Source organism: Scophthalmus maximus, chromosome 18 (assembly GCF_022379125.1).
Source record: "Scophthalmus maximus strain ysfricsl-2021 chromosome 18, ASM2237912v1, whole genome shotgun sequence".
Classification (NCBI taxonomy): domain Eukaryota; kingdom Metazoa; phylum Chordata; class Actinopteri; order Pleuronectiformes; family Scophthalmidae; genus Scophthalmus; species Scophthalmus maximus.
The window spans coordinates 69,932-83,897 of record NC_061532.1 but is presented as its reverse complement, the minus strand read 5'-3'; the positions used below and the strand labels follow the sequence as shown (position 1 = coordinate 83,897).

General features: G+C 42.0%; 1 protein-coding gene across 1 annotated transcript in view; it reads right to left on the bottom strand.

Annotated features, from left to right (window-relative positions):
* Window positions 1-13,966, bottom strand: part of LOC118290640 (potassium channel subfamily K member 10-like) — a 75,820-nt gene that overhangs the window by 59,551 nt on the left and 2,303 nt on the right. The window contains exon 2 of the mRNA XM_035618417.2: window positions 10,992-11,377. Within this exon, the coding sequence (XP_035474310.2) occupies window positions 10,992-11,377 (386 nt within the window). The remainder of the gene's footprint in view (window positions 1-10,991; window positions 11,378-13,966) is intronic.

Sequence of the window (13,966 nt, the reverse complement as noted above, 5' to 3'; positions counted from 1 at the left end):
GCGTTATCTGTCAAATGCTGTTTACTTCTGCTCACGCAGAGGGCGACAGTTGAGAAGGCGGTCCCTAATGTGGCCAAAAGTCACATACCCGTTCTCACTGCGTCCACAATGTGGACAGGATTCATGCCTCATTTTGTACTTAAATTAGTTTTTTGGCATATTTTATTATTTTGTTAAAAACAACAACAACTTTGGTCTTTTGCAAACAGAAATGATGTAGGTCTTGATTTACATACAGAGTGGGTAAGAGAAATCAGATCACAAGTGTCACTGAAGACACATGTGGAGACACCTTCTGCTGCCAGGTGAGAATAGACGTACTGAGAGCTGTGACACCTGTGACACCTGTGATCGGATCACTCAGGTCGGATGTTTCTGCCAGGTGAAAACGGTCCTAGAGGGGTTAGGGTTTAGGGGGGTTACGGGGTCCCCCTGGGATTGCATTAGAGTGGTTTTCCTCATATCTCTCTGAGAGGACAATGTCAGGGTCTGTGGGTGAATTTGTGTCTTGGTTTCATTTTTGATCAATCCATGAGCTAAATGAACATATGATCCCTGACTCCATCCTGTTTTTTTCATTAACATAACATAGCGAAACTTAGGTCTGTTGTCTCAAGTAATGAATTGGAGATGCTTATTCATGCTTTTATTTCTTCCTATTTAGATTAGTTAATTAACTGTTTAGCTGTCTCAATAACTCATCTCTCAACCACTGACTGTCCAAAACGCTGCTGCCAGGCTCCCTACCCAGTCCAACAAATGGTAAAATCACTGGACTGGCTTGCAGTAAATTTTAGGATTCAATTTAAAATCTTGGTGCTGATTTATAGAGCCCTACGTGGCCAGGCCCCACAATATTATTTCAGACCTCTTACACCCACACCACTAGCCAAGGTCTTAGGTCTTCTACCAAAAACTTAATAAGTGTCCCTCTGACTTGTTTTAGGACTCGGGGAGATAATGCTTTCCAGTCTGCAGCCCCTAGGCTGTGGAATAGTCTCCCCATAGGCCTGAGGTCATTGGATACTGTGGACTCTTTTATTCAGACAGGCATTTGAATAAGAAGCAAGATACATGTTGTTTAAGATCAAATGTGTCACAGCCCTTTCTGTGACCTCTAGACCTCCCCAGTGTTTCCTGTTTGTTTCCCTGTCAGTCATTCCCTGTGACTCCTCCTCTTGGTGTGTGTGTATGTTTCTCAGCAGGGGCGTGGCTCAGTCACCACCTGGCACACCTGACTCTCATCATCATCAAGCTCAGTACAAGAACCCCGGCTCTCCACTCACTCGTCGCCAGATTGTTCCACTCTCTATGTGGTAACTCGCCAGGCCCTCGTATACTAGTGAAAGTAAACTTTACTGATCTGTTGTTTGAACTTTACTGATATCATTCTCAACTACGCCTCCTTTACCTCCAGTAATTGCCATAACCGGAGCTGAGCCTGCCTCTGCTGCGTCCTGTCTCCACCAGCTCCCCACCACCAGACGCCATCACCTTCCACCTGGATTCCATCTCTCCTGTTCATCTCCACAATACACTAGGCCTGCAATTACCCAGACTGGCTAAAGGCCAAATAAAGAACTTTATTGTACTCAGCCAGTGTGTTGTGTCTACCCACCTCTCCTCTCTCCCCCATTTCTCTCCTTTCACCCCAACTGGTCGAGGCAGATGGCTGAAATTTTCACATAGTCGCCAAGTGCTGCTCATTGTGGGAACTGTTGGGTTTCTCCAAAATTGTGAGGTCGCAACCTTAGAAGGTAAAGTGCCTTGAGATAACATATGTAACGATTTGGTGCTATAAAATTAACTGTATTGAATTGAATGTTTTATCCTTGTGAAGCACTTAACCCTAACCCTGTGACCTGATTTACATGAAGATTTAATTGCAAAAAAACAAAAGCTTCTTTAGCAGCCTAATGCATGCCTTTAATGTTAATATTGCACATTTGAAAGGGTTTTGACTATTTTATTATAAATAAATTGTCATTTCTTAATATAAAACTTGGTGAACTTACTTTTGTGCATCAATACTTTGTGTGAACAATACCGCGAAAATACTGATAATCATGATGAATTTGGCTTTGACATGAAATCTTGCTACTGTCTTATCTCGAGTATGTATTTTTATAAATAATTTTTTTAACTAGAAAATGTGCTCAGTAGAGTACAGACCACCAAGAAGGTTTGCTGAATCATTGTAAACAATGTTTATTAAATGATATCTGCCTGCACATATAACATTAACTATCTAAGTAATTATTGTACACTGGAGAACAGACTACTGCAGACCATGTAAAATATTTAATAACCTAAACACTGACTTTTATCTAATGATTTTTAATATTTTATATGTGCTGATTCTTTTTCAAATACGCAACTACATGTATGAAAAAAGACAAACCTCTCATAAAATACAATTTTTCTTTAAGAATTCTGCTCAAACCCAGGATTATTTACTAAAGTACAGCGAACACAAATGACTCACTACAACTCCTTGGTGGAGGTCTGCGCTCACTACACTTCAAATTTGACTCAACAGTAGAGACAGCTGTTCATTTCCCACGACTACCATTGTTCGTCTACCTTAATCAGGTTATTATTATTATTATGACCAAGACAATGAAGAGCCCCGAATCTTAAACTGTCCCTCCCTTTGGAATCCACAGACAAATGATGCAAGGATCTGATAGAGCTGTGACTGGAATGTGGGATGTGCTCTGGATCTGAGTGAATATTTGAATGTGTAAATGGCTGAGTAAAAGCTAAGTCAGGGTATTGACATGGTCTATAAATGGAATCTATATCCATTCACTTTCTATGTCCTTCATATTTGGAGTAAAAACCTCTATCATTACTGAAAGATTTCTAACAGAATCCATCACGATAATGGCCGGGACACATCAAACCGACAGTCAGCTGTCTGAACCCGTCTGAACGTCGATGAGTGTCAATAGTCAAAGTCGTGGCGGTGTATTCTGCACCGTCAAAATTGTTGGCTGCCTATACTGGTCGATAAGCTGCTTTTCTGAATCGGCGTCGGAGTCAGTTGATGAAAGAGATCACTCTGATTGGCTGTTCACATTTAGTGTATCAGAGCATGAGAAGAGAAACGGACGTACGTAAAAGAGCAAACAAGGAGGTCAAGAGGGTTCACACTCACAAGCCAAGACTTGGCTCGCAACCAGTTAATCTTCATCTATCTGTCAATATGGGTCTACATGGAAAAATATGGAGAGTTATTTCCTGTCACTCAGGCGCAGAACGTATGAAACTGAATTAAAGATTATGAAACTAATTGATATCCGAAATATCTGCAACAGCAGGGTCGCTAACATGTTAGCACATAAAAATGGATCCATCTCTAAGTAAAAAGAAGACGATATCATTCTACTTTGACTTTCTGTCACTCATTCAGATATGCTCTTGGAACACTCTTGGTTAGCCAATGACAGTTCTAAGTAAGCAGGACTGCAAACCAATTAATACAGAATCCTGTCATATTTTTGGCCATACTGACTGGGAAAAAATGATTTCAATATGGTTCAAGGAAAATTAAGTTGGACAAATCAGAAATGCATGAAATGTAACATCCAACATCAACTTACTTTGGTTAGTGCTTATCACTGTAGAATATATCATGTCAAGACTACAAAAATGCAGAAGATAGGGTTTTTGGAAAAGGATGGGCAGTATAATGCAGCCAGGAGGAGGCTGTGGCAGCAGGCTTTGTAGCCTACCGTTATTTCAAGCACACTTAAAGCCTTACGTTTCATCAAGTCAATCCTGATTTTTGGACTCAAGTGCTCATATATTTGAAAGTATTTCTGCAGTTGTTGCCATGATCACAGTACAAATGATGAATAATTAATTAAATAATGTGTCGGGAGCTTTTAAGACCCGAAGGCTTAATTTGAGCTTAAATTGTTCGCAATTATCGCTGCATATATCATTTGTAGTGTAACCAGGCCTTATGCATCACAGCAAAAAGAAAAAAGAGTGCTCTCTCCAAGCCTTAGATAAGAGTTTTCAAAAACCACAACCTCTGCACTAGAGCACTCACATGATAATTGATATATCAATGTCTGATTAATGGAAGTCCTGAAAAGTGCAGCTTGTTTTGACATTGTAATACTACAAGAGCATGTGATGCAGCATCACAGCTCCGAGCATGATGATCTGAAATCAGTGATCCTTAGCAGCTGCACTCAGCCCATCTCCCTCCAGGCTGCAGGCTTTAGCTCATTCTACAGCTCATTTTCTTTAGAAGGGAATTGATCTGATACCTGATAGCTCTCTGGTTTTTATACCATTTCCCTACTTAGCTTAAATAAGATTAATGACCACATCAGTTTTTGCTTTTAGAACACATTGAAATGCAAAACTGACTTCCCATTGTGGCATATGTGAGATAATGCTAACTTTGTCAGTTATTTTTAGATTTAGGACCCTATCTTTTACCCACTTGCACTCACACAAAGCAGTGCAAGTGTCTTTGCTTGTTTCAGACACAGTTGTCATTTCACGTTCAGCACCGACTTTGTTTAAATAGTACCCTTGAGCACCCATGGGTGTGTTGGTCTAAAAATGAAGTGAAGTCAGTAGACATTGTTGGTGCATTGGTATCTGGAGGCAGCAGAAAGCAATTAACCCTAACCCGCTTTTGATCAACAAACACCTGGCCTGAAAGTCAGTGGTGCATTATCAAGATAGTAATATGCACCTATAGGTGAGCTTTCTTCAAATTAAAAGTAATAGTGCTTAACAATGCACTGTTATCAGGGTGGTATATATATATATTTATATATATATATATAAATGTAAGAAGTACCTGTACCTCATCTGTGTCACATACATCATTAGTAAGGTACAGTATTTATCCTTTTTGACCCTGAGAAATTACGCTGCTTATCAACCAATAAAAGACAGAAATATCGCAAGCAGTCACCTGACCACACAGGACAAATGTTGGAAGGAAAATTAATAGTGGTAGATATCAACAATTCATATCAGACAATTCATATAGTTAAATAAATATTAAATAGTTGAATGAATATGTATAAAATACTAAAGACACAACTAAGCAATAAATATAATAACCACGTAGAATGGACAACACTAAAATCCTCGTCACGTACAATGGTTTGCACATCTGAATGATCATTTGTCTTCACCGCATTGTTTTTTTCTGGAGCTGATGTGAAACCTTCAGGCTTCCAGGAACACCATCAACATGCTGGTGTGGAGAAACTCCACACCAGCCACTCATTTCCTCAGACCAGAGGGGGTGGATGAGGTGGAGGCTGGCTGCTCGTCTTGCTGGTCATGAGGCGTTCTGTCATGTTGCTGGTGCCGTCGATGGTGCCACATCAGGATTCTTCCTCCTAAAGATTCACAGAAGAGATGAAACATCAACAGAAAACTCTTCCCTCAGTGCTGCGATACTGTGTCTGTGATTTGTGTTTCTGTTTACATTGACAAACCAGGATCAGTACATGATGCACTGGTCCTCTGCAGCTCAGCCATGTACCAACAGTTGCTGCATCCACCAGCTGGTACTTTCTGCTGGGAACTGGAGGATATCTGTGTCTGCAGCCTCTGGTTGTCATCATGACACCAAACCTCCGGCCTGTAGAAGGTAGGACACCCTCTGTTTCAATAAACACAGACACACGAGACAAAGAAGATTATTACTTTGACTATGAAAATTCCATATACATATAATACATGAAGTGCAATGTCTTGTGGGCCTTGGGAATCTGGCCTCTGTTTACCCTGAAGGTGATTGGTGCCTGCTGCATCTTCCCCAACACTTGTGTGGCAGCAGGTGATATCTTAGAGGAAGAAGAGGAGGAGGAGGAAGAGGGGGATGAAGGCCCAGACCCAGAACGCAGAGGCTGATTAGAGGGACCTGGTCCAGAAATGGTGTCCTGGGAAGGTTTGCTGGCCAGAGGGACAGTCTGCATGTCAGGGTGAACATATCTATATGTAGACAGTTACACTCTCCAGATGTCGTCATGTTCTCTAGAAGTTTACAACATAGTTTAGATGACAGAGATATATAGATGCATAAATAGACCACATGAACACAAATGAAAAGATTTTGGATCAACATGCAAGACAAAGTCAACTTTTATTATCTCTGATGCTGTATGACCTTTTGTCATGTGTCCATGTTCAACCAGTTGAAGCTATATAGATAGATAAATATATTATTAGTTATATAATGTATGTAAATATGTTGTATATGTTTATGTCTTGTAATGTTCTTTTTCTTGATCTGACTAATTTAAATTTAACTGCGTCGTCTTAAATAAAATGTATATCACTGTATATTATAGAACTTTGGGTTTATTTAGTTTGGTTGCAAATATATATACACCACATATAAGACACCGTTGCTTTCCAAGAATGAATCACATGGTTAAATAAGAACATGAACAGTATTTTTTTACAACTTATTGTGTGTCAGACAGACTCATCCTCTCCCTCCTCTAACCCTCTCTCTCTCCCCACAAAGTTATTAGAACAAATAATACCTTTAAGCTCTGAGACCAGCGATTGATCGTTAAATTTACCCAAAATGGAAAAATAGCTCACGTTTAACTGCGACAGAGCCAGCGGGACTTTTGGCAAGGACTTGCTGAGATGAGGCTGTTCTCGGTGGGCACTGTGAGCGCTAACCGCCCAGTCATCTGGATGGTCGGAAAGGTCGCTTAACAACTCCGAAAAACGTCAGAGCAAATGTTTAAATAAGCTCTAACTTGATAAATCGACACAGATATAAAGCCAAAACAACTAAATTCTCGCCAAGTACATTTCCGGACACAACAACCAATTTATTTCAAAAGTTTTAACTTACGGCTGACACTTTTCTCCTTCCCTGTTGCTGCCGCTGGTTGTCGTGAAATGCATTCTGGGATACTTGGCCCCCTTTACCTCCGATGCATCCTCGGTAAAGGGGGCGGGGCGAGAACAACATCCAGGCATTTGGACCGGTCTTGGCTCGATGCGTTCTTTGTATGTGAACAGTACTTTGGCAGCAACTGATGACGTTTCACAAGAACACGAGAACGCAAGTACAGAGAAGAATGGACATTGAGAAACTCAGTTTCTCAGTTTCAGTTTGAACAGAACGGACACTGTCCTTATTGCGGAATTTACCTGGATTTTAAAATCCTGCATACATCCTACATGTTAATTTTCAACAGTAGAATTTCTTCTTGGCTGCTCTCTTCTTTGACCTCTCTCTCCCCACTTATAAGGCTGCATGACGACTAATTTGATTCTTCACTCGTCACTGCTCTACTGCTCTCTCTCCGCTCTCCTCCGAGGCTGTAGGATCATCTTCATGTGTGGCTTGACTGGCTCGCTCACTCACAGCCAACTGCTGAGTGTAAGTGGAGCCTCTCAACTTCCATTCCTTCCTCTCTGCTTTTTCTTCTTCTCTTTAAAGAGCTAAAACTATTTTATATCATTACAGTTGCAGACCCCTATTTCTAATCCCAGAAAACTCTTGGAAGCCATCTCATCTTCCCTCGTCTCCCCCTCCCAGAATATTTAGCTGCTTTCTTTAAAGGGCCCATATTATGCTCCAGGCACCTTTTCAGCCTTTTCAACCTTTGGTTATCTGGGGTGTCTGCCAGCCCACGAAGAATGAAAAGAAAACAATGAGTCGTTGATTCGTGGTTTGGGTTGGCCGTGCAGACGGTCTGTAAATGAGCCATTCACAGCCCGGGCGTCAAGTGATGTAAGTTGAATCCTGCTACTGGGGCGACCACGCCCCCAACCTGAGCAGCACCTCCCCCCTTGAAGTGCGGAAAAAGAGATCGCATCTACGCCATAATTTTCTCCCCGCAAGCGAACGACGACTGCGGGCATGGCCAAAAGATATAATAATGTTTGCTCTGTTGTTGGATGTACAGACCAACATAATGCCGGACAGCAAACCCATCTCTTTTTGACAGACGGAGCCTTTCCAACTGTCCGAGGCGAAGCCCCGGAGGAGGCAAATGTACATTTTCAAGATCGTATGTGGTCTAGGGCTGGGCAATATGGCTGAAAACTGTATCACGATATAAGTGTCCCGGCCGGCCGGGGTAGTTCGCGGCGCGCCGGCGTAGCTAGACTCTTTGCTCCGGTTTCTTCCAACGAGGACAAAAAAAAATTAGCGAAACGTTCTATCGAACGCATTTTCTATTGACAACGTGTCTATCGCGATACATACATCGCCAGCCCTAATGTGCTCTGTGTGTAATTATATAGAACGTGTTCGCTGTGCCTCCCAGGACTCTATGTCGTGTATGTGCCTTGTCACGTGCGACTGTTGTCATGGCAGCGCAACGCCGTAGTTGCACAGCAGACCCGGGGAGGAGCGAGGCGGAGCTTTGCGGTACACAAAGGGAGGGGGGCGAGATGTGAGCAGGAAAGCGCTGGAATCGACCATAGTCTCACAGGGCTGTTAATACAGAAAGAGGAGGGTGCTGTGTGGCTTGATCCTTGAGGTGTTTTGACAAGGAATGGCAAAGACATGTAGTGCACACACCTGAAAACCAATGTAACTTGTGTAAAAGGGGGCATAATATGGGCCCTTTAAAAAGAAAGTTTGCAATATCTGAAGTTCTTTCCTCCCTCAGCCTCTTCACCTTCACTTCAACCCTCTGAAACTTTGTTTTTAGTCATGTTACTGATTTATTCAAGGTTGTAATATAGATGTTTCACTATGTCAACCAGCACATCACTGTGACCTATGCCCAGGGACTACAGTTAGAAATTAACTTCTAAATGGATTGTGTCCCTGTTCAATAAACAATAAAATAAGAAATAAAGCTTGTTAGAAGTGATTAGTGTAAAAGGAAGATTTTTTGTGTTTTCAGCGAGAGAAGGCAGTAAGGAGACAAGATCTTTACATATCTCTGTACTGTGAGTTCGTACAAACAGGCCACGTCGGAGGTTGACCCTAACCCTATCTTCAAAAAATTTTAAAATTACTTTTGTAAACATGATGAATGTCCCCTGTGCGTATATGAGTGCACGAGGATCGCAAATTAGCATAATCAATGCCTCAAAAATACAATAAAAGTGTTCTTTTCCTGCCTCATGTCAGGAAGAGTTCATTCATGAAAGAGGCCTTAAAGAGTAAAAAGAAGTCGTTTACAAGATCGGAGATTGAAGTCTACCACTAATCCATTTAAGGGTCGCGGGGGGCTGGAGCCAATCCCAGCTGACATTCGGCGAGGCGGGGTACACCCTGGACAGGTGGCAACAAGAATAGAAACTCCTCTTGCTTTGGCCTGGAAGGTAGAGTGGTAAGGCTGCCACTCCCATTTTGACATTAGGCATTATCAGAACCCCGAATGTGTGTTTCTGGTAAAAAAAAATACTTAATGCTTGATATGTGAAAAAACGTCCTCCTTTTAACAGGGTTATTTAAAGTCGGCAGGTGAAGCACGGAGATACATCGATTATCTCCCTGCTACACAACAATGATCACGGAGGACCCGTGGTAACAAAAATACTGTTTTATTTGACCTGTTTTGTGACTGCTAAAAAAAGCAGCGGTAATTACCTGTTCCATATGTTGACAGCCACAACGCCGGCTAGTGAGTATAATATACACGGCTCAGAAGACTGTGGTGCATTTAGTTATACACTTGACTTTCAAACAGTTGCTTTCAAATTGCTCAAAAACATCTACCAGAGCCAATTCTTTATTTCCCTTCTTGCATATATTGTTTACATGGTTGCATTCCTAACAAGTCCAGAGATTCATCTTGGAGAGAGAGTTAAATGTTTCTCTTAGACACAATGGAGCTGTAGAAGGTGATTCAGGAAGATGTTTGGGTGTGAAATGTTTGTTTTGAAGAGCTTGCTGCTGTGTTGTTTTTTAAAGCAGCTGTCTTATTGGGGGCGGAAGCGATATTTCTACATGCCCTGCTGGGCACACAAGGGGGCACTCATTACCTGTGTTTATACATTTTCCTAATTTATACGTCCGGAGTTTTAATCATACTCTTACTTTTCGAGGTACACATGCAGTTAAGGATTATGGATAATTTCTTAAATTTGTTAAACTGGAATGTCAGAGGCTTAAAACTTCTTCTTCTCCCCGCTGGGAAGTGTGATGCGAAGCCGGGCGGGATACGGTGAGGGTTTAGGTCCACAGTTGTAGAGCTCCTACATCGCTTCCCTGTACTCTGCCCACTGACTCAGAACTTTGGGAGCGTAGTCTTCCACCATCAATGTCAACAACTGTAGCCATTAGCTTTGAGTTAGTTTCACGCAGTGTCGAGCAGACATTTTCTAACTCACTGACACATTGACTCAGGTCATCGGAGGTGAGCTCTAGTGACGAGAGACGTTGGCAGTGGTCCTCTACTGTGACCCAGACTTGGTTGAATTTAGATTCGAGCCGCCGAGTCATCCTTTTTAGCAGACTTGCCTCTTCTTGACTCCATTTTAGAAAAATGTTGAATAAAAAAAGGAAAATTCTAGTAAAGTTACACTTTAGTTGTGTAAATGAGCGTGGAGGAGTGAAAAAGTGACTAATCCATGCGGCTCCACCGGAAGTGTCCATTGTCATTATTTTGAAGCAAAGCAATGAAAATCTCAGACGATAGGTGAAACTACTCATAACAAGTTTGCAGAACGACGTCACTTCAAGTTTTTTGTTGTTCAACCAACAGAACCAAATCTACAGAGACTCAGTTCATTAACTACTCATTTGAGACTCAGCAGAGCTTAAATTAAGGCCTTTCATCCACAAAAAACATGTCAAGTTTCAAGGATGTGTGGGAGCCATTAAGACACTGTACGAGACAGTTTAGTGTGGTTTGTATCCAAATCCAGGGGGTCTGGCACAGTGTTGAGTATGTGTGGAGCTTAAATGGTGTCGGATCAATGTGAAGCTCAGTTTTCAGTAGAACTGAGTCCCCACTGGGGACCACATCCATGGCTGAGGAAAGGCTGGAGTATCAATCCACAGATGCTCTTACCTTGATGATAGCCTCCAGCTCGTCGGGGGACACACACGGGTGTTTCTGCAGGAAGGCAGCCTTCTCTGCTGTGATGGTGATCTTCTGGATGTTTTCAAAGGCCTGCTCCAGCGCCTGGAACACTAGGCCCCCTGCCACCAGGTAGGCCACCACCACCACAAACACCGCCAGCACTGTTTTCAGCTTCATCATAGTGAATGGGGCTGTGCCGTCAGCCACCGCCTCCATGCTGGCCACCATGCTGGCAGGGCGGGAGGAAACAGAGAGCCGGGGCAGAGCGCAGCCCATTGGGTTCTGCATGGTGGCAACGCTTGCGTGCACCAGGCTGGACTGAAGCATGCCTGGCTGCACCTTCTTCGGGGGGACCAGGTTGGTTTGCACTGCCACTGAAACAAAAGACAAACAGACAACTCTGTGTTGTAATATCTGTGTGATACAGTGATACTTCCTTCTGATGAACACTGATAATGTGTGTAACAGGTTAAAAGCATAACTGACCAAAAAGAACTGGCTATGACAATCTGTTTAATTTCAAAATGTCTACTGTCAAATTCATGCAAAAAGACCTGGAGGGAGAAAGAAATGCAGTCCTCAGGGTAAGTAAATACGACAGTAGTCCCCAGCTGACAGAGTAGAACTGAATTCAGTGTAATTGAATTGAAACCGTGAGACCGAGCTGGTGGTATAGTGGTTAGTATCCCTGTCCAAACACATGCAGGTTGGGTTGAGGTTAATTGGAGAATCTAAATTGATCATAGGTGTGAATGTGAGTGTGAATGGTTGTCTGTCTCTGTACGTTGGCCCTGCGATACAATGGCGACCGGTCCAGTGTGAACCCCACCTCACACCCAATGTCAGCTGGGATTGTCTCAAGCCCCCCTGCGTCCCCTAAGCATAAAGCAGTATAAATAATTAAACTAAATTAAATTTTATTAGTATAGCACCAAATCACAACATACATTATCTCAAGACACTTTACACAGTGAGGTGGAGACGTCACAATATGACAGAGAAACCCAACAGTTCCCACAATGAGCAGCTCTGAGACTGTGGAGAGAGAAAACTCTTATAACAGAAGAAATCTCTGACAGAACCAGAACATCTGCTGAGACCGGTTGGTGAGAGGAGAGAGAACATTTGTATAAGAGTTGCTTTAATCTCTAGCAGACTAATTCTTATAAATACAAATACAATACTTACACTAATAGAAACAATGACTTTGTTGATGATAATTATATTATTATGAACTCTCTCCTGGAGTAATACTTGTTTGATTTCTGTGTATTTCAGGACTGACAGATCTAAAGGGCAGTCAGGCAGAAGAGAGAAAATTCTAATTCCAGAGTCTGTAAAAGTTGAATGGGAGGCAGAGCCTTCAGCCACCAGGCTCCTCTCCTCTTGAACCAGGGAGGCAGACTCCCTGTCTACATTTAAAGTTAAACTTAAAACCTTCCTCTTTGATAAAGCTTATAGTTAGAACTGCTCAGGTGTTTAATAAACCATTTCTTTATTATGCTGCTATAGGCCTAGACTGCTGGGGGAACTTATATCATGAGCATCTCTCTCTCTCTCTCCTCCTCTCTCTCTCGGGCTCTGGCGGTGAATCTCTGTCCAAGATAAATCCCACCGTGTCCTCCACATGTCCATTCTGTCCACACACGGAAACCATCATTCACTGTTGTCTGGACTGTCACAGACTGAAACCTCTTTTTAGCATTTTAAAGACGGTGTTTTTCGACTGTGGGGAAGTTTTTACGGAGACTGTTTTTATTTTTGGTGCTGGCTACAGAAAACAAGATGCGAAGAAGTGGCAGTTGTTGAATTTTGTGGTTGGTCAGTTCAAACTGTCGATTTATAAAAGCAGGAAAAACAAGATAGAAAATGTGCCCGGACACGAGCTGACAAACATGTACGTGTCTCTGGTGAGAGCCAGAGTGAGAGTAGACTTCAGGTTCCACTCTCTGATGAACGACATACAAGAGTTTTTAAACCAGTGGTGTTTCACCACGGCTGTGTGCATCTTTCACTCTGTTTTAATGACTTGATTTATTTTGTACATTCATTTGTTTATTTTTTTTTTTCAATTCATTTGTAGAGGAACGTGATATTCTCTGGTAAATTTTAATAAAAGTTGTTTTTAAAAATGAAAAATCTCTCTCTCCCTCTCTCGCTCTCTCCTTCTCCCTCTTTTTCTCTCTGTCTCTCTGTCCCCATGTATTTACATTAATAATAATAATAATAATAATAATAAATTTCATTTATAGAGCACTTTTCATTATGTATCTACAGTACATGTCACTAACCCTGTTTGTGTTTTCTCTCTCTCCTATTGTATCTCTGACCCCAGAGCTGCAGGACCCAAACCCGTCATTATTATTATTGTTGTTATTATTATCATTAGTAGTACTATTATTATTATTATTATCAGTCTGGTAGACTCCTCTGAGGAGAGTCCTCCCACCCTCTTTCTGCCCACTTCTCCTATCTTCCCCATTTCTCTCCTCACCCCAACCGGTCGAGACAGATGACCGCCCACAACTGAGTCTGCTTCTGTCAGAGATTTCTTCCTGTTAAAAGGGAGTTTTTTCTCTCCACCGTCGCCAAGTGCTTTGCTCATTGTGGGATTTGTTGGGTTTTCCCTGTAATATTGTAATATTGACCTCACTATGTAAAGTGCCTTGAGACAGTGTATGTTGTGATATGGCGCTATACAAATAAAATTGAATTGAATTGAATTGAATTAAATCAGCTCAACCCAGCTACTGCACCTTGACTGTTTCGACTCTGTGCTGCATGCTACAGGTGTCAGTCGACGTGTGTCAAATCCTCGGCGTACTGTGATGCAGTTAGGGCTGCAGCTATTGAGTATTTTAGTAATCGAGTATTCTAGTATTCTACCGATTATTCCATGAATTAATCGAGTAACCAGATAAGAAATAGTTTTGCTTCATTGAGAGGAGTGTTGATCTTTTATC